At 43.4% G+C, this 25,000-nt stretch overlaps 1 protein-coding gene across 2 annotated transcripts in view; it reads right to left on the bottom strand.

Moving 5' to 3' along the window:
- Positions 1-25,000, bottom strand: part of LOC118374123 (netrin-3-like) — a 93,711-nt gene that overhangs the window by 48,965 nt on the left and 19,746 nt on the right. For both annotated transcript variants that reach the window (XM_035760486.2, XM_035760485.2), the window contains exon 2: positions 8,142-9,318. In XM_035760486.2, coding sequence (XP_035616379.1) covers positions 8,142-9,213 — 1,072 coding nt within the window. In that variant the 5' untranslated portion in view covers positions 9,214-9,318. The remainder of the gene's footprint in view (positions 1-8,141; positions 9,319-25,000) is intronic.

Raw genomic sequence — 25,000 nt, 5'->3', positions numbered from 1 at the left:
ATGCTAGGCATATTTTAGAAGTAATGTGCTCCATGCTTGGTTTGTGTGCTTCATCCCCCGAGTGTCTGGTCATGTCCTGTCTGTTTCCATTAGATCTGGTGGGGTCTGACGTGTACTGTTATTCCCAGTGTGGACATCTGGTTTACAGAGGGTCGAGCCTAGCACAACCCAGGCATGGAGTGTAGACTATTGTCTACACCAGTGGTCACCAACCTTTTCTGAGTCCAGATCACTTTCCAAGTCGAAATGCAAGCCGAGATCTACTGCTCAGATCCTTTTTGCAACAGTAACCAATTAAACATAGTTCTGCAGCAATGAGTTTTGTGCAGTAGACTATAGGCTCACTTTATATCGGCTATGCTTGAATTGCCTTGCCAATGTTGTTCTTCTCAAACCATTTTGAAATGATATGAAAAACCTTTAGGTATAGTCAAGCAGGTAATATATAATTTGTTGTATGACTTGTGAGGACTCAGCGTCCCTCCGCTCTCCCTCCTTCCGCTGAGAGAAAGGAGACGGTCTTCCAGCTGACGGGATATTCAAGTCACACTGCATTATTTCTGCCTCATGCACCAATTCATGTAGTTACTTCTATGACCAGAGGAAGTTAAATATTCCTTTATAGTAAAAAAGACACAAGCTGCTAATAATAACAACACAAGCTTATTGGAACACTTTGCTGTAGTCATTCATTGCAGCTGCAGTGCTGGTGGTAGCGTGAGTGGAAGTAGGAAGAACGCACATTTTTTGATACTTTATAAAAGTGTTGCACAAAGTGTTGACAGTAAGAACTGAACTTACTCATATAAACAGCAGCTCGTTGCTGTATTCGTTGAGTCTCTCTAGTCAGGGTTTTAAAAGTTTTGAAATCTCACAGTATCAACTTTCCTGTCCGTTCGAGGCCTCTTTTTACAGCCTATGGCTCGAGGGAACTGGTCAGACACAGTGATGTGAGCTATCTGATTGGCCAGCGGTAGTCCGATAGGTGAACTTGATTTGCTTTCTGGGCCTGCTGGGTAGGCGGAGTTCTACCATCAGACACATGAAATAGTTCAAAATGGGAACGCTTTGCCTTCCCGGTACTAGGGCTGCTGAATCAAGTGCACCTACTGCAACACAAAACGAATACAAAAAAATAGGAGCGCAAGGCTTTATCGTTGTTGTTTTTTTACAGAAATGTTTGCTGATCGACTGGGAATGCCTTGGTTACGATCGCCCGGTTGGTCAACACTAATGAGAAGGAATAGCAAGAGGGAAGAGCAAAAGGACTGGCTGGGGAAAGAGCTAACCTGGGCAGGGCAGGGCAGGGCAGGGTAGGGGTGAGCAGAGCTATCACAGGTAGAGAGCCAGGACTGGAGGGCTACGAATGTCATAGAATGAATAGTTACGGTCAGAGATTCAACAGTCAAAGTCCGTTTTTTTCGGTCAAAGTTAATAATAAACAGTCACCTTCATTAAGAGTTGTTGCATCACACTGTCATACCATGACCTGCCAGTCAGGCTCTCATACCACCATATCATCTTGGTAATACATCTTTGTAACTCTGTACTACCAGCATGCCATAGCCATAACAGCATCATCACTGTCACACCAATGCCCACTCACCATCCCTATCACTGTAAGTAAAACTAACACTTGGCTCACTCCACGGAACACATTCTTGATCCAGTTCAGAACCAGAAGGTGGATTAAAAGTATATTTTAATGACCTTAAAGAAGTTTTAAACACTATAGGGCACGATGTTTGTGTCACAAAAACGAAAGGCGCGCTTTCAATGGTATCAATGGCAAAAAAAACTTTTTGTTTGAATATAATAAAACACATTTACTTCATGGTAGTCAGTAAGGGGGGGGGGGGGTGGAATGTTCTGTTGGTCAGTCTCTCTTTCTGTCCACCTGCTCCTGACACCCCATTCTCCTTCTTGAACTCCCCTTTAAACCCAGCATCCCCCGGGGCATCTCCCCATCAGCTTAACCTTATCATCACCCCACAGAGGATCATGACCTCAGCGCGCCCCCCCCAAACACATCCCTAGCCCCGCGGCCCAGAAGAGGGCTCCGGTGATACCTGGGGGACCCCGTCTTACTAAAAATTTGGCAGTCTCACACCTTCTCCCAGACTAAACAAACACACACACCTTGGCCAGCACCACAGACAGCTGCTGCTGCCCAGACGGTGGTGTCCCACAGGGGTTGTTGCTCGTCCCACTGCTTTCTGCAGCGCCATGAAGAAAATTAAAAAATAAAAAACAAAGGGAGGGGGCACTAAGAATGAGCTTTAGTGTGCCGTGGGGACCATTTTAACACTGGGGTGGAGACATTCTAGAATGAACCCTAAAGGGCCTTTTGGAACAATGGAATTAGGGACATGTTGGAATGAACAAGCTAACATGGTCCAAGCACACCAAGACAGCCGTAAAGAGGGTACCACAAAACCTATTTCCCCTCAGGAGACTGAAAAGATTTGGCATGGGTCCTCAGATCTTCAAAGTTTCTACAGCTTCACCATCAAGAGCATCCTGCCTGGTTGCATCACCGCCACGTATGGCAACTGCTCGGCCTCCGACCGCAAGGCACTACAGAGAATAGTGCATACGACCCAGTATATCACTGGGTCCAAGCTTCCTGCCATCAAGAATCTCTATACCAGGCGGTGTCAGGGGAAGGCCCTAAAAATGGTCAAAGATTCGAGCCACCCCAGTCAAAGACTATTCTCTCTGCTACCGCACGGCAAGCAGTACCGGAAAGCCAAGTCAAGGTCCAAGAGGCTTCTAAACAGCTTCCACCCACAAGCCATAAGACTACTGAACATCTAATCAAATGGCTACTCAGACTATTTGCATTGCTCCCCCTCACGCTTTTAAGCTACTGCTACTCTCTGTTATTATCTATGCTTAAGTCCCTTTAATAACTCTACCAAAATGTTTACAATACCGTCCAAAAGTTTGGGGTCATTTCGAAATGTCATTGTTTTTAAAAGAAAAGCAATTTTTTTGCCCATTAAAATAACATCAAATTGATCAGAAATACAGTGTAGACATTGTTAATGTTGTAAATGACTATTGATAGCTGGTAATGGCTGATTTGTTATGGAATATCTACTGTACATAGGCGTACAGAAATCCCTTTATCAACAACCATCACTCCTGGGTTCCAATGGCATGTTGTGTTAGCTAATCAAAGTTTATCATTTTAAAAACCTAATTGATCATTAGAAAATAATTTTGCAATTATGTTAGCACAGCTGAACACTGTTGCGCTGATTAAAGAATCAATAAAACTGGCCTCTAGTTGAGTATCTGGAGAATCAGCGTTTGTGGATTCGACTACAGGCTCAAAATGGCCAGAAACAAAGAACTTTCTTCTGAAAGTCATCAGTTTATTCTTGTGCTGAGAAATTAAGGCTATTCCATGCAAGAAATGACCAAGAAACTGAAAATCTCCTTCTACTCTGTGTAGTACTCCCTTCACAGAACAGCGCAAACTGTCTCTAACCAGAAATAGAATAGAAAGAGGAGTGGGAGGCCCCGGTGCACAACTGACAAGCACATTAGATTGTCTAGTTTGAGAAACAGATCCCTCACACGTCCTCAACTGGAAGCTTCCATAAATAGTACCCGCAAGACACCAGTCTCAACGTATACTGTGAAGAGGTGACTCCGGGATACTATCCTTCTAGGCAGAGTTGCAAAAAAAAAGCCATATCTCAGACTGGCCAATAACAAGAAAAGATTCAGATGGGCAAAAGACCACAGACACTGGACAGAGGAAGAAAAACTGAAAAGATTCTGGAGGAGTGCTTGACGCCACCTGTCAAGCATGGTGGAGGCAATGTGATGGTCTGGGGATGCTTTTGTGGTGGTAAAGTGGGAGATTTGTACAGGGTAAAATTGATCTTGAAGAAGGAAGGCTATCACTCCATTTTGCAACGCCATGCCATATCGTGTGAACTGTGCTTAATTGGAGTCAATTTCCTCCTACAACAGGAAAATGACCCGAAGCACAGCTCCAAACTATGCAATAACTATTTAGGAAAGAAGCAGTCAGCTGATATTCTGTCTGAAATGGAGTGGCCAGCACAGTCACCAGATCTCAACCCTATTGAACCCTATTGAACTGTTGTGGGAACATCTTGACCGTAAGAAGTGCCCATCAAGCCAATCCAACTTGTGGGAGGTGCTTCAGAAAGCATGGGGTGAAATCTCTTTAGATTACCTCAACAAATTGACAACTAGAATGCCAAAGGTCTGCAAGGATTTTTGCTGCAAATGGAGGATTCTTTGACGAAAGCAAAGTTTGAAGGACACAATTATTATTTCAATTAAAAATCATTATTTATAATCTTGTCAACGTCTTGACTATAGTTCCTATTAATTTTGCGACTAAGTGACCCCAAACTTTTGAACGGTAGTGTATATTACCTCAATTACTTCGACTAACCGGTGCCCCCCCACATTGACTCTGTACCGGTACCCCCAGTATATAGCCTCGCTACTTTTATTTTACTGCTGCTCTTTAATTATTGAATTACTTATTTGTTGAGGTATTTTTCTTAAAACTTCATTGTTGGATAAGGGCTTGTAAGTAAGCATTTCACTGTGACAAATACAATTTTATTTCCTGTTTTATTTGATTTGAGTTTCAGTGCACTGTAAAGTCTGTCGAGCAATGTAGGGTTGGGGATGGGTTGCATTTGGCATCATGTAACTCCACAAGAACATTTCACCCTCATCTTCACTTGTGTAAGCAGCAAGTTATCTGGTGTATTCAGGCAGCACACACATCTAGCCTTAATGTAGTCAAATCTCATTTTAACTCTCTCTTTCTCCATCTGCAATGCTGAGAACATTACAGCAACTTCGGAGAGAACGGAGATTAAGAATGAATCAAAGGAACTTTTTAAGATAGCATTAGGGAAAGATTTGTTGAAAATGGGAGAAAACGCCCTCACTTCGGGGATTCTAAATAGTCATACGGAAAATGACTAATTCATGTGTTGCTTTCAAATGTTTTGTAAACATAAATAAATAGAAAATATTGTTATGCTACTTGTTAAAAAGAGACCCAGAATGGTGAAGAGAGGGAGAGAGCAAGACAGGATGAGAGAGAGAGCAAGACAGGATGAGAGAGAGAGAGAGAGAGAGAGAGAGAGAGAGAGAAAGAGACCCAGAATGGTGAAGAGAGGGAGAGAGTGAGACAGGATGAGAGAGGGAGAGAGCGAGACAGGATGAGATAGAGAGAGAGAGAGAGAGAGAGAGAGAGACCCAGAATGGTGAAGAGAGGGAGAGAGCGAGACAGGATGAGAAGGAGAGAGAAATAGGTCTGGATATACACAGTGTACAAAACATTAGGAACACCTTGCTAATGAGTTGCACCCCTTTTGCCCTCAGAACAGCCTCCATTCGTCTACAAGGTGTCAAAAGCATTCCACAGGGATGCTGGCCCATGTTGACGCCAATGCTTCCCACAGTTGAGTCAAGTTGGCTGGATGTCCTTTGGGTGGTGGACCATTCTTGATGCGCATGGGAACGTGGAAAACCCAGCTGTTCTTCACACACTCTGACTGGTGTGCCTGGCTCCTACTACCATACCCCATTCAAAGGCACTTAAATTGTTGGTCTTGCCTATTTAAACTCTGAATGGCACACATACACAATGCATGTCTCAATTGTCTCAAGGTCTAAACATACTTCTTACCCTGTCTCCTCCCCTTCGCCTACACTGATTGAAGTGGATTTAACAGTTGACATCAATAAGGGATCATAACTTTCAACTGGTCAGTCTATGTCATGGAAAGTGCAGTTGTTCCTAATGTTTTGTACACTCAGTGTAGAACGATAATGAAGAGAGTAGACCCCACTCTCAGTCGCATTAAATTTGCACGGTCCTTCCAACATGATGACAATTGAATGATGAGTATTCGCACAGACCAGACAATTGAATGATGTTTCTATAACAATTTGTACAAAGTTGCAAGATAACAATGTATGGTAAATCCAATCAATAGACCATCACAAAAGTTATTCTATTAAAACTGAGTAGTGAAGAATTCCCATCCGTGCTTACACAGTCATTGTAAGTATATGTATGGGTGTGTATAAATTGTATAATAAATATAATATATAATACATTTCTAGTTATTGGGGGGGAGTTCTCCATTAACAAAACCTTATTCTTTCATAATGATTTTTTGTCTTCCTTTAGTTTCCTCCCCTTTTGTGCGTATTCATATACCTTACTGTCAAGGGATAATATACAAAATGATGTTGACACTAGCACACACAGTGCATTTGAAAAGTATTCAGATCCTTTTCCCACATTTTGTTACATTACAACCATATTCTAAAATGGATTAAAATGTATATTTTCCTTATCAATCTACACACAATATCCCATAATGAGAAAAAAAACTGATTTATAGGCATTTTTTAAATGTATAAAAAATATTAAAATGAACTGAAATATAACATTAACATAAGTATTCAGACCGTTTACTCAATACTTTGTGGAAGCACCTTTGGCAGCGATTACAGCTACAAGCTTGGCACACCTGTATTTGGGGAGCTTCTCCCATTCTTCTCTGCAGATCCTCTCAAGCTCTGTCAGGTTGGATGGGGAGCGTTGCTGCACAGCTATTTTCAGGTTTCTTCAGAGATGTTCTATCGGATTCAAGTCCGGGATCTGGCTGTGCTACTCAAGGACATTCAGAGACTTGTCCCAAAGCCACACCTGCGTTGCCTTGGCTGTGTGTTTAGGACCGTTGTCCTATTGGAAGGTGAACCTTCACCCCAGTCTGAGATCCTGAGCGCTCTGGAACAAGTTGTCATCAGGACCTCTCTGTACTTTGCTCCATTCATCTTTCCCTCCATCCTGACGAGTCTCCCAGTCCCTGCCGCTGAAAAACATCCCCACAGCATGATGCTGCCACCACCATGCTTCACTGTAGGGATTGTGTCAGGTTTCCTCCAGCCGTGACTGTTGGAATTCAGGTCAAAGTGTTCAATCTTGGTTTCACCAGACCAGAGAATCTTGTTTCTCATGGTCTGAGAGTCGTTAGGTGCATTTTGGCAAACTCCAAGCCGGCTGTCATGTGCCTTTTACTGAGGAGTGGCTTCCATCTGGCCACTATCATAAATGCCTGATTGGTGGAGTGCTGCAGAGATGGTTGTCCTTCTGGAAGGTTATCCCATCTCCACAGAGGAACTCTATAGCTCTGTCAGAGTGACCATTGGGTTTTTCCCACTTCTCTGGCCAAGCCCCTTCTCCCCCGATTGCTCAGGTTGCCGGGCGGCCAGCTCTAGGGAGAGTCTTGGTGGTTCCAAACGTCTTCCATTTAAGATTGATGGAGGCCACTTTGTTCTTGGGGACCTTCAATGATGCAGAACTGTTATGGTATCCTTCCCCAGATCTGTGCCTCATCACAATCCTGTCTCGGAGCTCTACGGACAATTATTTCGATCTCATGGCATGGTTTTTGCTCTGACATGCACTGTCAACTGTGGTACCTTATATAGACAGGTGTTTCCCTTTCCAAATCATGTCCAATCAATTTACTACAGGTGGACTCCAATTAAGTTGTAGAAACATCTCAAGGATGATCAATGGAAACAGGATGCACCTGAGTTAAATTTCAAGTCTAATAGCAAAGGGTCTGAATACTTATGTAAATAAGTTTGCCATTTGCAAAAATGTCTAAAAACTTGTTTTCGCATCGTCATTATGGGGTATTGTGTGTAGATTGCTGAGGAAAATGTTTTATTTCATCAATTTTAAAAGAAGGCTGTAACGTAACAAAATGTGGAAAAAATCATGGGGTCTGAATACTTTCCGAAGGCACTGTATAAGCATGCTGATGTCATTAGCTTTGAGATACCGAGTCAGATCTGCCCATGTCACTGATTTAAGTGGGCAAAGCTGATGGCATCTCTTTGTAAAACCATACTACATTATGAATGCTACTATATTAGGAATTACTATGTCTATTTACTGTGCACATACCTGCTAACCAACAAGGGTCAAACATTAAAGAATTGATCCCAAAAAAATAATGGAAAATAAGAGAGTGAAAAGAGTGGAAAAGCGCAGAATCTAAAAGAACAATCAAAACAGATAGAAAATGCTGAATAGACCTGGGACTCACGTAAACACTCGTTGGCCTCACGGGCGCTGGCCCTCTGCCACGGCCGGTCGCAGTGGAAGGGCTTGCAGTGGTCGCACTCGGGCCCCTCCGTGTTGTGTTTACAGTCGCACACCAGCTTGCCCTCCTTGTCCTTGAGGCAGCGTGAGGCGTGCCCGTTGCACTTACACCTCCCGCCCACCTGGAAGTCCCCCACCGCGTAGAAGTACGCCGGCAGAGACGTGGACGGTACCATTGGGTCCTCGTCCAGCTGGCCTCCCCCGCCTATCCCTGCCCCTTCTCCTGTCCCTTTTTCGCGGGGCAGCTGGGGCCTGCTGAAGACCACACGGATGTCGGTGACTGATACCCAGTCCTGGAGCACAGGGCTGTTGTCAAAGTCTTTCCCGGAGGGCCGCCCGTCCAGAGTGCTGAAGGCAATGAGCCCTCCGGAAAGTGGGTAGAGGTCAGTGTGGCCATCGGTACAAAGGGCCTCCTGCTCATTCTGTTTTGTGATGGCCGCCTTGTTAGGCCGGTTGTACATGCGCCGGCACTGGGACGAATAGTACTGGTAAGGCGTCCAGCTCTTGCCATAGTCCATGCTCTTGTAGATTGCCAATGACTCTGGGCGGGGCGAGCAGAACTGCAAGCTGACGTAGGTGATCTCAAACTTCTTTCCCAGCGACAGGGTGAGGTTGACGTTGTTTGGCGAGGTGTGCAGATTCTCCGACTGCCAGCAGGTGAGGTTGTGGGCCGAGTTGAGGTCGGTGAGGTAGGAGGGCGGGTGGGCACGCCATGGGTCCGCTGCGTCGCAGATCTGGCAGGTGCGCACTGAAGGCCGCTCCTCACCGTGCTCCACCATGCTACAAGAGCGCGACGACGTCGGCCAGCCGCACACGCTGGACACGGCCACCTCCTTGCCAAATGCGGCGTTGATGAACTCCGGGATGCAGCGGCGGGCGGCGCCTGCGTCATCGTAGCAGAGATCTGGGGGTGTCTGTTGCCCAGCAAAGGGGTTGGCGGCACCGTGGGGGGAGGCGGGGGAGGCAGAGTGTGCCAGGAGGCACAGTCCCAGCAAGCACCTCCAGGCTTCCCTCATTCTGCAGAGTGTCTATGCGAGGGAGTGTGTGTGTGTGAGGGGGAGTGGAAGGAGAGAATCCCAGCTCACAGACCCTTCCTTTAGGGTGACCGTGACCACCGCAATCTGTGCCAAGAGAGAGAAAATCAAGAAAAAGATCAGTGCCATCGTGGACATAAAAGGATTCAAAGCAACAAGCAACATTTTTGACACGCTTATTGATGAAAATATTCACAGTTCCGTAATGTAGTTACTCTCATGTCATTGTTGACACGTCCATTTGTCCCAAACACATCCAGTCATCCTATTGTCGTCAATTCAATCCTACTACATGCGCAAGCTGACTCATATCAGCTAAATATCACATTTGTGACATTTCAAAACACCTCAGAACCTTATGATGAGTAATGGAGTGTTTTCATTAACTAAAACCTTGCAAAAGAGAGAAAGAGAGAGAGAGAGGAGAAGGAGGAGAGAGAGAGTGAGAGAAGGAAAGAGAAGAGAGAGATGGGGGAAGAGAGAGTAAGAGAAGGAGAAAGAGAATAACCATATAAAGAGAGACGTTAGGGGCCGGATTGGAGCGACTGTGCCCTGAATTTCAATGGCGCCACTCTTTCAGCACCTCCATTCAGTTCGTGGCAAGGCATTCTGGTCATGCTTCAGTGGTGCACGCGTCAGAAGTCACCCAATAATCCCCCGTTCAAAATATGCAGGCAGAGCCATCAGCCGCACGTGACCTTAGCCAATAACCAATTCAATAGTTAATAAAAACTTTGACCTAAAAGGTAACTAAATCGGACCAAGTAATGTGCCTTCCTTTGGAGGTATTAACCACTTATCATTCTCAATCCAGCTTTTACAGAGTAGGAATAACTAGCTGCACACAGTGTTATACACAATATAGTATTTATTTCCCCACTTGGCAATTGCAAAGTTATATGCCTATTGAACATATACCATGGTAGCTGCTATATGTAGGCTACGATGGCGCCAATGTGTTCTTTACAGATTCCATTGGCAGAGCTTGCTGTAACAAAGCCATTGGTTTGGACTGAAGGTTCTCTATAAATCTCAGCGTTTACATGCACACTAATAATTCAATATGAAACTGATTACGACAGTTGTCAGAGTATGGAAATAGTCATGTAAACGCCTTAATCTGCTCGTCTTAAATCGGCGTAAGGTCAAAATCGAAATATACCGATTAAAACATCTGGTTTTCTGAGCAATAGAATTATTAGGATGCGTAAACAGCTTAAAATGTAGTTCCAGTGGGGTATTTGATCTGGGCAAGCCGCCTTCTTATACACGAGTAAAGTGAATTCGGAAAAACTGAAAGTATGCATCTTCAAAATAGTTTTCACATACAAGCTTTATTTCCAACATGGTCACTGTTATAGAAAGTCAATATGGTGGCAATTTTCTGCATATATCAAAAGTCCCATCAGCCTGAGTTCAGATGTGTGAGAGAGAGCAGAGATGTGGGGCAAATTTCCAAATTGAAATGTTCCCAATGAGATATCAACCTTTATTCACCCACTCAAAAAGTCAGCCAGAAGTTCATTGAATTCCCAATGTTTTCAACGACCTAAAAGAGCAACCAAACCCCAATGGAAAACAATGTCTGGTTTTTGGTTTAGCGGACACCTAAATGTGTTATCACTGCGATTTCAACCACTTAAAAGCACAACAAAGTTCTGATAGGAATACAGAGTCAGATATTTTGTATTTATAGAACAACATAATGTGTTACCGCTGTGCTTTATTCAATAGCAACACCAAATGACCTGGATTGCGGTTGATATTACATTAAAAGTACATGGTGCAAGTGATCAATGCTGTTCGAGATTCTGCACTGATTATTATAGCAATTGTAAAGATCTCCACAGACCTGTGCCCTTTGCATGCTTTCTTGAACATGCACACTTCCTATGATTACCGTAAAACTTAAATAAATAGCCTGGGCATTTATTTACTTAAATCACTTAATTACAACAGGCGCGTATGAGAGACAGGCTTATATTGGGGCCAGGCATCCATTTCCTTAATGCGCACAGCTTTTGCTAATTTGCATAGTTCATTGTTTAACTCAACCATTCACTTCCAGCATTTATATACATTTCTTCATTTCCTGCACTAATCTGTTATCATTTACTCACTGTGTCACATTTATTTTGTGTTAGTATGCCTGTATGAAAAAATGTAAATAAGCTTCCTTGACAGAATTACTATTCTCCTATGACTGCATTTGTCAGTTCTTACTTTCGCCACTAGACAATTTCTAAGTGTCTGTACTCCCGAAGTTGTTCTTGTTTTTATGCTTGTCAGTTAGCTAGCAGTTCTCAGCTATTAGCAGCAAATGGCTAGCAGTTCTCAGCTGTTAGCAGCAAATGGCTAGCAGTTCTCAGCTGTTAGCAGCAAATGGGTAGCATATAAATAAATAAATATAAATATATGCCATTTAGCGGACGCTTTTATCCAAAGCGACTTACAGTCATGTGTGCATACATTCTACGTATGGGTGGTCCCGGGAATCGAACCCACTACCCTGGCGTTACAAGCGCCATGCTCTACCAACTGAGCTACAGCTCTCAGCTGTTAGCAGCAAATGGCTAGCAGTTCTCAGCTGTTAGCAGCAAATGGCTAGCAGTTTCTGACGTGCGATAAAAACGGATGATTGCCATCATTTTATCTGAGTTATTACTGAATTATTTTATATAACAAAATCAAACAATCCCCTAACAAGTCATGGTAATTCAGGCTAACCTCGTAAACAATTCATTTAGACCTAGCGTTTATTTAAAACAAGGATTTATTTGCTGAATGTGTGCCGTTGCCCAGCCATTAACCCTTTGACGTGTACGATTACGTATTTGTGATCATTGTTGAGCGGTCCTTGCAGTGTACGATCACAAATATGTTACTGGAACAGTAGCAACAGAACGTATGATGCAACAAATGCGTCTAAACAGCATTGTTGTCAAAAAGCATCGAAACAATGTTTTGTACTGATGGGAAATAAAGAGCTTCACAACTTTGTTCCTCAAGTTCACATTTTATTGTAATGAACACGAGGGAGACAGAGAACTGGTTTCAAGTGCAGAGTGCAGCAGGTGTTTAATGAAAGGGACCATAGGGGGAGGCAGGTAGCTGGGTCCAGGGGCAGGCAGAAGGTCATACACAGTAGGTCCAAAAATGGTAACAGTACAGGCAGGGAAAAGGCAAAAAGGCATCGTGAGTGAGGCAGGCAAAAACTATCATACACGGGAGGAGAGAAGGATGGGGAAAAACAGAGCTCTGAAAGTGTGTCACAAAACAAACAATACCTCACAGTGCTGAGGTGCAAGGAACTGAACTGTATAGTGTGGGATGATGACATGCAGGTGTCTGAACAGGCGATTAGAATTCCGGCGATTGGGATCTGGAGAATGAGCTGGAAAGTGGGCTGCGTCTTGGTGATCTAAGTGTTTGGGAGTGTGATTTGGACGCAGACGTTACATTTATTGTAAAATATAAATGCCATCTTCATCATCCAAGCATCACATGGAACACATCCACAGCCAATCTCATTCCATAAACCAGTCCAAATATCAGGTTGCGCGGACAAAAGAAACTAAACAGAAGTTAGTGACCTAACAGCTAGACTTGTTTACAATGTACCACATCTCTGGTGAGCACAAGGGACTAATGTAATGCTGTTTAGAAAAGAGATGCGTGTCAGCTAAGCTAACAGCAGCTAAATTCTTCACGATGGTAGCCATGTTTGTTCATGTTTGACTTCCCGAAAAGCCGTAGCACGAAAGCTAAACAGGGATGAAACCATCTTAGGTGGTTTTGTGGGGGTTTCAAGTCCATGGGGTAGAAATGGGAAAGGTATCGTGGGGGGGATATGATGCAGGAAATATTACTTTGATGGGGAGGGGTATCAATAAATGGGTGGCAAACACTGGAGTTTATACGCTAAATAAAAATAAAACCTTTGGAAAGGGTTTACAATCTGATGCCGCGTTCAAAACAACTGGGAACTCAGAAATCTCTGACTTCTGACTACAGTGTATTCAAGACAACTGGGAACTCAGAAAAAAACTAGCTCCGACTGGGATATATTTTTTTAATGGTCATTCACCTTGGAAACTCGGGCCTCTTTCTAGAGCTTCAACTTTCCAACCTGTAGATCACTGAGGTCATAGTTTGACCTAGTATTTTTCAGAGATCACAGTTGTCTTCAATGCACTATAAGTCCGTTGATTGAACTATCCCTTATTATAACATCTTTTGTCTGACAGAAGTTTACGTGACAACCAGAATGCATTGTATGATGTCAACAAACATGGCGCCACACACAGCCAGCAAAAAGCTTGGCATTAGCTCATAATAATCAGTACAACCTTCAAAACGTATTTTACACACATCATATGTTTCCATTACAATCTATCGGAATGCATGATTTGTCACCAGTACTTGAAAACATTAAATGCATTATGATCCATACAGAGGAATGGTGTGAAAAAGTAAAAACAAAAACGCAATATACAATAAAATAATCCACTTACTGTGATAGGAATGTATACATGTCCAAAGTCCAATTTGTAAGGAAAACAATGAAGGCAATGCAGGTTCCAGACAAAAATTGTGCTGTGGGGAAAAGTCTGTACAAGGCCGGTTCTGACAAGAGATGCACAATGTCTTCATACTTGATCTAAGGAAACACTAGGGAAGTGATTGGGCTCTTGAAGGCTCAGTAAAGCCTCAAACATAAATTGTCACATGTTAAGGTTAGCCTACTGTAACAATAAATGTGTTCTTATGTATGAGGGTTAACTGTCCTATTGCATAACAATCACATTTTGGAACAGTGAGTGCATTCTGACATCACACGCATCGAAGAAAACTCACGCTGGGGCAACTGTTAGAGATATTTGGAACTCACGAGTGAAAAGGTTAAAAAGGGACAGGCTGCTATTTGATTTATTTGAAGTTATGGTGCATAAGACATTTATAGTTACAGTAGATATAAGGGCACAAGGCCCAGATGCAGACACAAGAGGCAGATGGTTTGAGTCTTTGATATTTATTACATCCAAAAGGGGTAGACAAGAGAATGGTCATGGACAGGCAAAAGGTCAAAACCAGTTCAGAGTGCAGGAGGTACAGTGTGGTAGGCAGGCTCGAGGTCAGGCAGAAAGGTCAGGCAGGTGGGTACAGAGTCCAGAAAACAGGCAAGGATCAAACCGAGAGGACTAGTAAAAGAGAATAGAAAAGGCAGGAGCATGGGAAAAACACGCTGGTTGACTTGGAACATACAAGATGAACTGGCACAGAGAGACAGGAAACAGGGATATATACATCAGGGATAACAAACAACACCTGGAAGTGGTGGAGACAATCACAAGGACAGGTGAAACTGACAGTAGACTAACCTTAACATGTGGCCATGGATGTGTTAGTCATTTTAAACTTTAAGCTATTTTCTGTATTACAAAAGTAATATTGAATTGTGGTTGGTTTTCAATTTAAATTATATCTAATGCTTGGATAGTTTAATCTGAGCCACTGGCTAAATCCTATTCTTTAAAACTTCTTCAGGATCGGTGACCCATCCACGGGACGGTTGAGCTAACATAGGCTAATGTGATTAGCATGAAGTTGTAAGAAACAAAAATATTGCCAGGACATAGACATATCTGATATGGGCAGAATCTTAAATTCTTGTTAATCTAACTGCACTGTCTAATTTACAGTAGCTATTACAGTGAAAGAATACCATGCTATTGATTGAGGAGAGTGTATAATTATTAACTTGAAAATGTATGAATAAAACAATTAGGTACATGTGGGCAGTCTTGATACAACATATTGTATAGATACGCAGGATTTCGCTGGATCACTCTAAAACTTTTCACATACAGTGCTGCCATCTAGTGGCTAAAGTCTAAATTGTGCCTGGGCTAGAAAAATCATTATGCCCTTTACTTGCATTTCAAAATGTTATTAGCCACATGCGCCGAATACAACATTCACCTTACAGTGAAATGCTTAATTACAAGCCCCTAACCAACGATGCAGTTTTAAAAAATACAAATAAGAGTAAGAAATAAAAGTAACAAGTAACTGAAGAGCAGCAGTAAAATAACAATAGCGAGACTACATACAGAGTGGTTACTGGTACAGAGCCAATGTGCGGGAACACCGTTTAGTTGAAGTATTATGTACATGTAGGTAGTTATTAAAGTGACTATATGTAGATGATAACAACAGAGAGTAGCATAGGTGTAAAAGAGGGGGGGGCAATGCAAATAGTGATTTGATTAGGTGTTCAGGAGTCTTATGGCTCGGGCGTAGAAGCTGTTTAGAAGCCTCTTGGACCTAGACTTGGCGCTCCGGTACCGCTTGCCATGTGGTAGCAGAGAGAACAGTCTATGACTAGGGTGGCTGGAACCTTTGACCATTTTTAGGGCCTTCCTCTTACACCGCCTGGTATAGAACTGGAACATGCTTAACACCCCAGCCATCCTACAACCTTGATTACATTTACATTTACATTTAAGTCATTTAGCAGACGCTCTTATCCAGAGCGACTTACAAATTGGTGCATTCCTTATGACATCCAGTGGAACAGCCACTTTACAATAGTGCATCTAAATCAGGGGGGTGAGAAGGATTACTTTATCCTATCCTAGGTATTCCTTAAAGAGGTGGGGTTTCAGGTGTCTCCGGAAGGTGGTGATTGACTCCGCTGTCCTGGCGTCGTGAGGGAGTTTGTTCCACCATTACCAGTTTTGACTGGGCTGAGCGGGAACTGTACTTCCTCAGTGGTAGGGAGGCGAGCAGGCCAGAGGTGGATGAACGCAGTGCCCTTGTTTGGGTGTAGGGCCTGATCAGAGCCTGGAGGTACTGAGGTGCCGTTCCCCTCACAGCTCCGTAGGCAAGCACCATGGTCATAGCGGATGCGAGCTTCAACTGGAAGCCAGTGGAGAGGCGGAGGAGCTTGACGTGAGAGAACTTGGGAAGGTTGAACACCAGACGGGCTGCGGCGTTCTGGATGAGTTGAGGGGTTTAATGGCACAGGCAGGGAGCCCAGCCAACAGCGGTTGCAGTAATCCAGACGGGAGATGACAAGTGCCTGGATTAGGACCTGCGCCGCTTCCTGTGTGAGGCAGGGTCGTACTCTGCGGATGTTGTAGAGCATGAACCTACAGGAACGGGCCACCGCCTTGATGTTAGTTGAGAACGACAGGGTGTTGTCCAGGATCACGCCAAGGTTCTTAGCGCTCTGGGAGGAGGACACTTGATGCCCTCAATCTCACACAAATTATCAATGAACCTAACAGGTACCTCCCCAAAGCTGTAAACACGGGCACCCTCATAGATATCATCCTAACCAACTTGCCCTCTAATTACACCTCTGCTGTCTTCAACGAAGATCTCAGCGATCACTGCCTCATTGCCTGCATCCGTAATGGGTAAGCGGTCAAACGACCTCCACTCATCACTGTCAAACACTCCCTGAAACACTTCAGTGAGCAGGCCTTCCTAATCGACCTGTCCGGGGTATTCTGGAAGGATATTGATTTCATCCCGTCAGTAGAGGATAACTGGTTATTTAAAAAAGAAATGCCTTTCTAACCATCTTAAATAAGCATGCCCCATTCAAGAAATGTAGAACCAGGAACAGATATAGCCCTTGGTTCTCCCCAGACCTGACTGCCCTTAACCAACACAAAAACATCCCTATGGCGTTCTGCATTAGCATTGAACAGCCCCCGTGATATGCAGCTTTTCAGGGAAGCTAGAAACCAATATACACAGGCAGTTAGAAAAGCCAAGGCTAGCTTTTACAAGCAGAAATTTGCTTCCTGCAACACTAACTCAAAAAGGTTCTGGGACACTGTAAAGTCCATGGAGAATAAGAACACCTCCTCCCAGCTGCCACTGCACTGAACATAGGAAACACTGTCACCACTGATAAATCCACTATAATTGAGAATTTCAATAAGCATTTTTCTACGGCTGGCCATGCTTTCCACCTGGCTACCCCTACCCCGGTCAACAGCACTGCACCCCCCACAGCAACTCGCCCAAGCCTTCCCCATTTCTCCTTCTCCCAAATCCAGTCAGCTGATGTTCTGAAAGAGCTGCAAATTCTGGACCCCTACAAATCAAGCGGGCTAGACAATCTGGACCCTTTCTTTCTAAAATGATCTGCCGAAATTGTTGCCACCCCTATTACAAGCCTGTTCAACCTCTCTTTCGTGTCGTCTGAGATTCAGGCGGTTGCCATACCAGGTGGTTGCCATACCAGGCGGTTGCCATACCAGGCGGTGATGCAACCAATCAGGATGCTCTCGATGATGCAGCTATGGATCCTTTTGAGGACCCATGCCAAATCTTTTCAGTCTCCTGGGGGGGAATTTGTTATGTCGTGGCCTCTTCACGACTATCTTGGTGTGCTTGGACCATGTTAGTTTGTTGGCGATGTGGACTCCAAGGAACTTGAAGCTCTCAACCTGCTCCACTGCAGCCACGTCGATGAAAACGGGGGAGTGCTCTGTGCTTCTTTTGCCATAGTCCACAATCATCTCCATTGTCTTGATCACGTTGAGGGAGAGAGGTTTGTGTCCTGGCACCACAAGGCCAGGTCTCTGACCTCCTCCCTATATGCTGTCTCGTCGTTGTCAGTGATCAGGCCTACCTCTGTTGTGCCATCGGCAAACTTATTAATGGTGTTGGTCGTGCCTACCCATGCAGTCATGAGTGAACAGTGAGTACAGGGGGGGACTGAGCACGCACCCCTGAGAGGCTCCTGTGCTGAAGATCAGTGTGGCGGATGTGTTGTTACCTACCCTTACCACCTGGGGGCGGCCCATCAGGAAGTTCAACATCCAGTTGCAGAGGGAGATGTTTAGTCCCAGGGTCCTTAGCTTATTGATGAGGTTTGAGGGCACTATGGGGATGAACACTGAGCTGTAGTCAATTAATAGCATTCTCACATAGGCGTTCCTTTCGTCCAGGTGTGAAAGGGCAGTGTAGAGTGCAATAGATATTGCATCATCTGTGGATCTGTTGAGTTCGGTATAAAAATTGGAGTGGGTCTAGGTTTTCTGGGATAATGGTGTTGATGTGAGCCATGACCAGCCTTTCAATGCACTTCATGGCTACAGACGTGAGTGTTACGGGTCAGTATTTAATTAAGCAGGTTACCTTGGTGTTCATGGGCACAGGGACTTTTGTGGTCTGCTTAAAACATCTTGGTATTACAGACTCGGACAGGGAGAGGTTGAAAATGTCAATGAAGACATTTGACAGTTGGTCAGCGCATGCTAGTAGCACACGTCCTGGTAATTCATCTGGCCCTGCAGCCTTGTGAATGTTGAACTGTTTAAAGGTATTACTCACATCAGCTGTGGAGAGCGTGATCACACAGTCTTCCGGGACAGCTGGTGCTCTCATGCATGTTTCAGTGTTATTTTTGTCAAAGCGAGCAAAGTAGTTTAGCTCGTCTGGTAGGCTTGTGTCACTGGGCAGCTCTCGGCTATGCTTCCCTTTGTAGTCTGTAATGGGTTGCATGCCATGCCATGTCCGACCAGCGTCAGAGCCGGTGTAGTACGATTTGATCTTAGTCCTGCATTGACGCTTTGCCTGTTTGATGGTTCATCTGAGGGAATAACGGTATTTCTTATAAACTTTTGGGTTAGAGTCCCACTCCTTGAAAACGGATGTTGCCTGTAATCCATGGCTTCTGGTTGGGGTATGTACGTATGGTCACTCTAGGGACAACGTCATCAATGCATTTATTGATGAAGCCAGTGACTGATGTGATGTACTCCTCAGTGCCATCGGAGGAATCCTGGAACATATTCCAGTCTGTGCTGCAAAATAGTCCTGTAGCTTAGTATCTGCTTCACCTGACTACTATTTTATAGATCTAGCCACTGGTGCTTTCTACTTTAATTTTTGCTTTTAGGCAGGAATCAGGAGGATAAAATTATGGTCAGATTTGCCAAATGGAGGGTGAGGGAGAGCTATGTATGCATCTCTGTGTGTGGAGTAAAGGTGGTCCAGAAATGTGTTTCCTCTGGTTTCACACTTAGCATGCTGATAAAAATGTGTTAAAACGGATTGAAGTTTCCCTACAAGTCCCTGGCTACTTTTCTTGTTTGCATATGTCAGAATACAGCTCATTCAATGCTCTCTTAGTGCCAGCCTCTGACTGTGGTGGTATGTAAAACAGCTACGAAAAAATACAGATGAAAACTCTCTAGGTAGATAGTGTGGTCTACAGCTTATCATGAGATACTCTCCCTCAGGTGAGCAATAGCTCGAGACTTCCTTAGATATCATGCACCAGCTGTTGTTTACAAAAATACATCATCATGTTGATTTTGTCGTCGTTCTGCTACGACTCCGTGAAGCGTAAGATATTACAGTTTTGAATGTCCTGTTAGTAGTTTAATCTTTCAGTAAGTTATCGATTTTATTCTCAAAAGATTGCACATTTTCTAGCAGAATGGAAGGAAGTGTTTTTTTTTTCGATTACCCACAAATTCTCAGAAGGAAGCCCGCCATCTGACCCCTTTTTCTCCACCTCCTCTTCACGCAAATCACGGGGATCTGGGCATATTCCCGAGAAAGCATTATATCGTTCGCGTCGGGCTCATCAGACTCGTTAAATGAAAAAAGGATTCTGCCAGTCTGTGGTGAGTAATCGCAGTCCTGATGTCCATAAGTTAATTTTGGTCATAAGAGACGGTAGCGACAACATTATGCAAAAAATAAGTAAAAAAATAACTTATAAACAATGCAAATAAAAACACAATCGGATGGGGACATGTAAAACGTCTGCCTTCTTCTCCGGCACCATTTACACAAACGTCATTGTGTTTCCTTTCAAATCTTATCAAGAATATCCATATCCTTGCATTAGGTCCTGAGCTACAGGCAGTTAGATTTGGGTGTGTCATTGTAGGTGAAAATTGAAAAAAAAGGGATGGATCCTTTAAAGAAGTTTTAACTTTTGTTTTTGGTTTGGTTGGAGATGTGAATCAAACGTATAATTTAGCAACTTGTCAACGAGTTAATAGGCTATTTATTTACATTATTGAATTTGAAAATGATGTTGAATTGTGTTTGGTTGTCAAGACAACCAAATATCAACATTTGAAGGAGATTAATCATTTGTGCCACTGACTTAGTTCAGTTTGTCTACAAATGAATAATTGATATGTTAGATTCACGTCTCCATCTCAAACAAGAATTCAAGTTAAAGACTAGGACTAAATCAAATGAAATGATGTTTTTTTTAGATAGAAATGTTAATCCAACATATTAATGATTAACTTGAAGATTACATTTGAAATCAACCAATGCTATAGGCCTACATGTATTGTCTATTTTTGTATTGAATCTCGAGTTGAATTGAAACAATAACTGTTGATCACTTTGCATGTACTATATAGGTCTAAATAGTATAATTTATGACATGACTTTTAAAGTACTGTTACGTTTCATTTGCTCTGTTAAACTCACCCTTTTGAATGATTTCAACAGCAACTGTGACTATATTTAGTTATTAAGAGATATCAAATATCAAAGCTGGGCTTGGTTAAAACCCTGGATGGGAGGCCAAAGGATTGCTGTAGATAGATCAACACCCCAGTAGAAGAAGCTGCCCAGCGTACTGTTTTCTTTCTGGTAGTGGATATAACGTTGAAGATCTGATGTTGTTTCAAAGGTAAGTTCAACATATTTTATACAAGGTTTGTATATATTGAAAATTCGTTACAATTACGTAACCCTGTGGTTGAAATTCCACCCTCACAACAACATTGATTACTTTTTTCAAATCCAATGTATTTTCCACGTAGATTCCACATCACAATAGTTTAGAAAATGTAGTTGAAACAACGTTGATTCAACCAGTTTGTGCCCAGTGGGAAGACATGTACTGTATATGGCCAGGGGCCTTTCCTCCCTAATCAAAACAAAAGCCTGCTTCTACCTTGCACTTTGATCCTCCCGGATCAAACCTTAGTATTTTTCATGGTCCTTTGAGCTAGATATCATCAGCTACCACAGCTAAAGATGTTACAGTGTCCAGTTATTGGTCACCACCCAACTCATCCCAGTCTTCTCTCCCTTGACAAAGATGAGCAGACAAGTCAAGACACAAAATGACACTTTCCTGATCATGGTGACCAGTTGGCAAAAGACTGGTTGCATCCTATCAGCGAGAGGTCTGAAGACCTTCGCCGCAGCACAGCTCTCATCTTTGACCTGATGCTACTTGAGGCCAAGCAGAAGCTCAAACAGATGGAGCCGTTCAAGTGCCACAGGCTCGTCCCAGCACATCCCGGAGGGCCAATGAAAATATACATTAAATGGATCTACCACGAGGAGAAGATCACCACCATTGGTCACCAAAAGAGACGCCCATCCCGACCAAGTGGAGTCTAACCAGTCCTCACGTCCCCTTTCTCAAGCACCTTCTTGTTCATTGCCAGCTGTTGTGGCTCACTATCAGGGGATGCTGCAGACTTACACCCTGCAGCGTCACTCCACTCTCGCCAGCCTAAAGCACCTTCATCAGCATGAGCCCCTGACAATGCCCTCACCATCAGTATCAGAGTCGCCAGCCGCCCTGGTCTCTACTAACAAAGCTTACCCTGGGGGGAGCACCCCATAACCACCCCATAACTGTGCTCCAGCCGACCCCAGCCATTCCGATCCAGTCTGCTCCGAGCATGGAGCTCAAGTTAGCAGTGGATCCTATTACACCTGTTCCTGGCATGGAGCCTCCGCCTTCTCCAGGGACAGAGGAGTTAGCAGAGCCTGGTGCTCAAACCTACTTCAGCCATGTGTAACGCAGGTCAACTAATGTTGAATACTAATCGTTACTAGTGAGATTCCAGTAACCAATCATATTATACTATATTGCTATTGATATGTTAAAAGGGCTAAGGTCTTCTTTTCAGAATTTCCACCTGACTGACGTGCCCAAAGTAAACTGTCTGTTGCTCAGGCCCTGATGCCAGGTTATGCATATAATTGGTACCATTGGATAGAAAACACTGAAGTGTGTAGAAATGTTAAAATAATGTATGAGACTATAACACAATTGATATGGTAGGAGAAAATCCAAAGAAAAACCAACCAGAATATCTTTTTGTTGACATCCCATGCTTTAACAATGGAACGCTATGGGTCCTATGCAATTCCACCTCCCGGATTGCAAATCCTATGGCTTCCACGAGAGGTCAACTGTCTTTGTTCAATGTTTCAGGCTTGTTTCTTCCAAAACAAGGAAGAAGTTTGAGTTTTGGTACTGGGAGTCACCGAGTTGGAAATCAGTCTGTAGGTGTGCGACGAAGAGGACACGCACTAGCTAATTTAACTTTTCTATTGAACATACTACTTTCCATATGCAATATTTTAGTTTATTTACATTTTAGGGTACCTGAGGACTTAATAGAAACGTAGTTTGACTTGTTTTAACAAAGTTTAGCGGTAGCTTTTTGGATTCTTTGTCTGCATGTTGAATTCAAATCGATGGCGCCAACTAAACAGACTTTTTGGGTATAGAGAAGAATTTTATCTAACAAAACGACCATGCATGTTGTAGCTTGGACCCTTGGATTGCAAATCAGAGGAAGATTTACAAAAATTAAGTGATTATTTAATGGCTATTTGTGATTTTATGAAGTCTGTGCTGGTTGAGAAATATGTTGATGTGGGGGTGCCATCCTCAAACAATCGCATGGCATGCTTTCACTGAAAAGCCTATTGTAAATCGGACAATGCAGTTAGATTAACAATAATTGAAGCTTTTAACCAATTTAAGACACTTGTATGTACCTAAATGTTAATATCCATAATTTGTACGATTATTTATTTGAATTGCGTGTCCTCCAATTTCATCAGAAATTGTCGACAGGTGTCCCGTTGGCGGGACGCCTAGCCTTAAGTTGACAGTTATTACAAATCAGCTGTCAGAAGCTGCATGACGAGCAGGTTATTTTGAGCCAATCAAACTCAATATTCTCTTAGTCCCTCTCCTAACCTCACATTATACACCAGTTGGCGCCAACATGCAAAAAAAAGAGAGCAAGAATGGAATGTGAAGAGCTACTGCCATTCCATGGAAGAAAAACTAAGTTTCAAATCGTTGAGAAAAAGAGAGAATTGAATATTAACACTCACTTATCTATACAAACGTGCTGTGAGGGATTGAGGGAAAGATTGAAGCCAGGATTTGTTCTTTTTTTTTTGAGTAAGGATTCAGTTTCCACCAAGGATGGCAAGCCGCCCAAACCCAGAACATCAATAATAACATTTGCATGCAAAGATTTCTTATTCTTATCTCCAGTATTTATGCTGCAGTAGTTTGTGTGTCAAGGGGCTAGGGTCAGTCTGTTATATCTGGAGTATTTCTCCTGTCTTATCCTGTGTGAATTTACGCATGCTCTCTAATTCTTTCTTTCTTTCTCTCTCAGAGGACCTGAGCAGTAGGACCATGCCTCAGGACTACCTGGCCTGATGACTCCTTGCTGTCCCCAGCTGCTGCTCCAGTTTCAACTGTTTTGCCTGTGGCTATGGAACCCTGACCTGTTCACCAGGCGTGCTACCTGTCCCAGACGTGCTACCTTTTTTCAACTCTCTAGAGACAGCAGGAGCAGTAGAGATACTCTGAGTGATCGGCTATGAAAAGCCAACTGACATTTACTCCTGAGGTGCTGACCTGTTGCACCCTCGACAACTACTGTGATAATTATTATTTGACCCTGCTGGTCATCTATGAACATTTGAACATTTGGTCATGTTCTGTTATAATCTCCACCCGGCACAGCCAGAAGAGGACTGGCCACCCCTCATAGCCTGGTTCCTCTCTAGGTTTCTTCCTATGTTATGGCCTTTCTAGGGAGTTTTTCCTAGCCACCGTGCTTCTACATCTGCATTGCTTGCTGTTTGGGGTTTTAGGCTGGGTTTCTGTACAGCACTTTGTGACATCAGCTGATGTAGGAAGAGCTTTATAAATACATTTGATTTGATTTTCCTTAGAGACCACTGAATTGGCACTGCCATACTAGGCTGTGGTAGGATTGCATCATACATCGCAGTGGGATTGTTATACATGCACATGCTACACTTAAACACCTTACAGTTGTTATTGATAGGCACAGTTGCTCACATTTGATTCCATGTCATAGTGGTTTTTAAGTCAGTATTTGTGGATTGGGTTGTGTTTTCATGTTTATTGTATTGCTGTTAAACTTTGAACATTGACATCTGAGAGACCCTCAGATTAAGATAAAGTTGGGTGCACCCTGGTAAACTATATGCCTGAAATATGGCCGATATCTCAGTCTATTGTACTATTGATGTATTTCATTCATATTGAGCTCATTGTACAAATTTCACATTTTAGGAAAGGGATGCCGGCTTGTATTTTGTAAATAAAAATATTTAAAAGCCGGCATTCCTTTCCTAAATGATTCACTTGTGTGGTTTTCATTTCACCCTACTGCTCCAGTAGTGAACCTAACTAGTCCAATAGAGTTTAAGCTTAAACATACAGTAGCCCATAGTGTTAATTAAGCTATTGTTACCAATGGCGTCCTAACAGGTCTCCACTGTGGTTCCATTGCCTTCCCCAGGGCCAGAGATGCTGCCAGATTCTACCCTGGGGGAGCACCCTACCAATGTGCCCTAGTCAACTTCTGACGTAGAGTCCCTCACAGTGGTCCCAAAGCCTTCTCCAGGGACGTAGGAGCTACCAGATCTCACCCTGAAAGAGCACACAACACCAGCCGAC

Source organism: Oncorhynchus keta, chromosome 24 (genome assembly GCF_023373465.1).
Source record: "Oncorhynchus keta strain PuntledgeMale-10-30-2019 chromosome 24, Oket_V2, whole genome shotgun sequence".
Lineage (NCBI taxonomy): Eukaryota > Metazoa > Chordata > Actinopteri > Salmoniformes > Salmonidae > Oncorhynchus > Oncorhynchus keta.
This window is presented reverse-complemented; position numbering and strand designations above follow the sequence as displayed.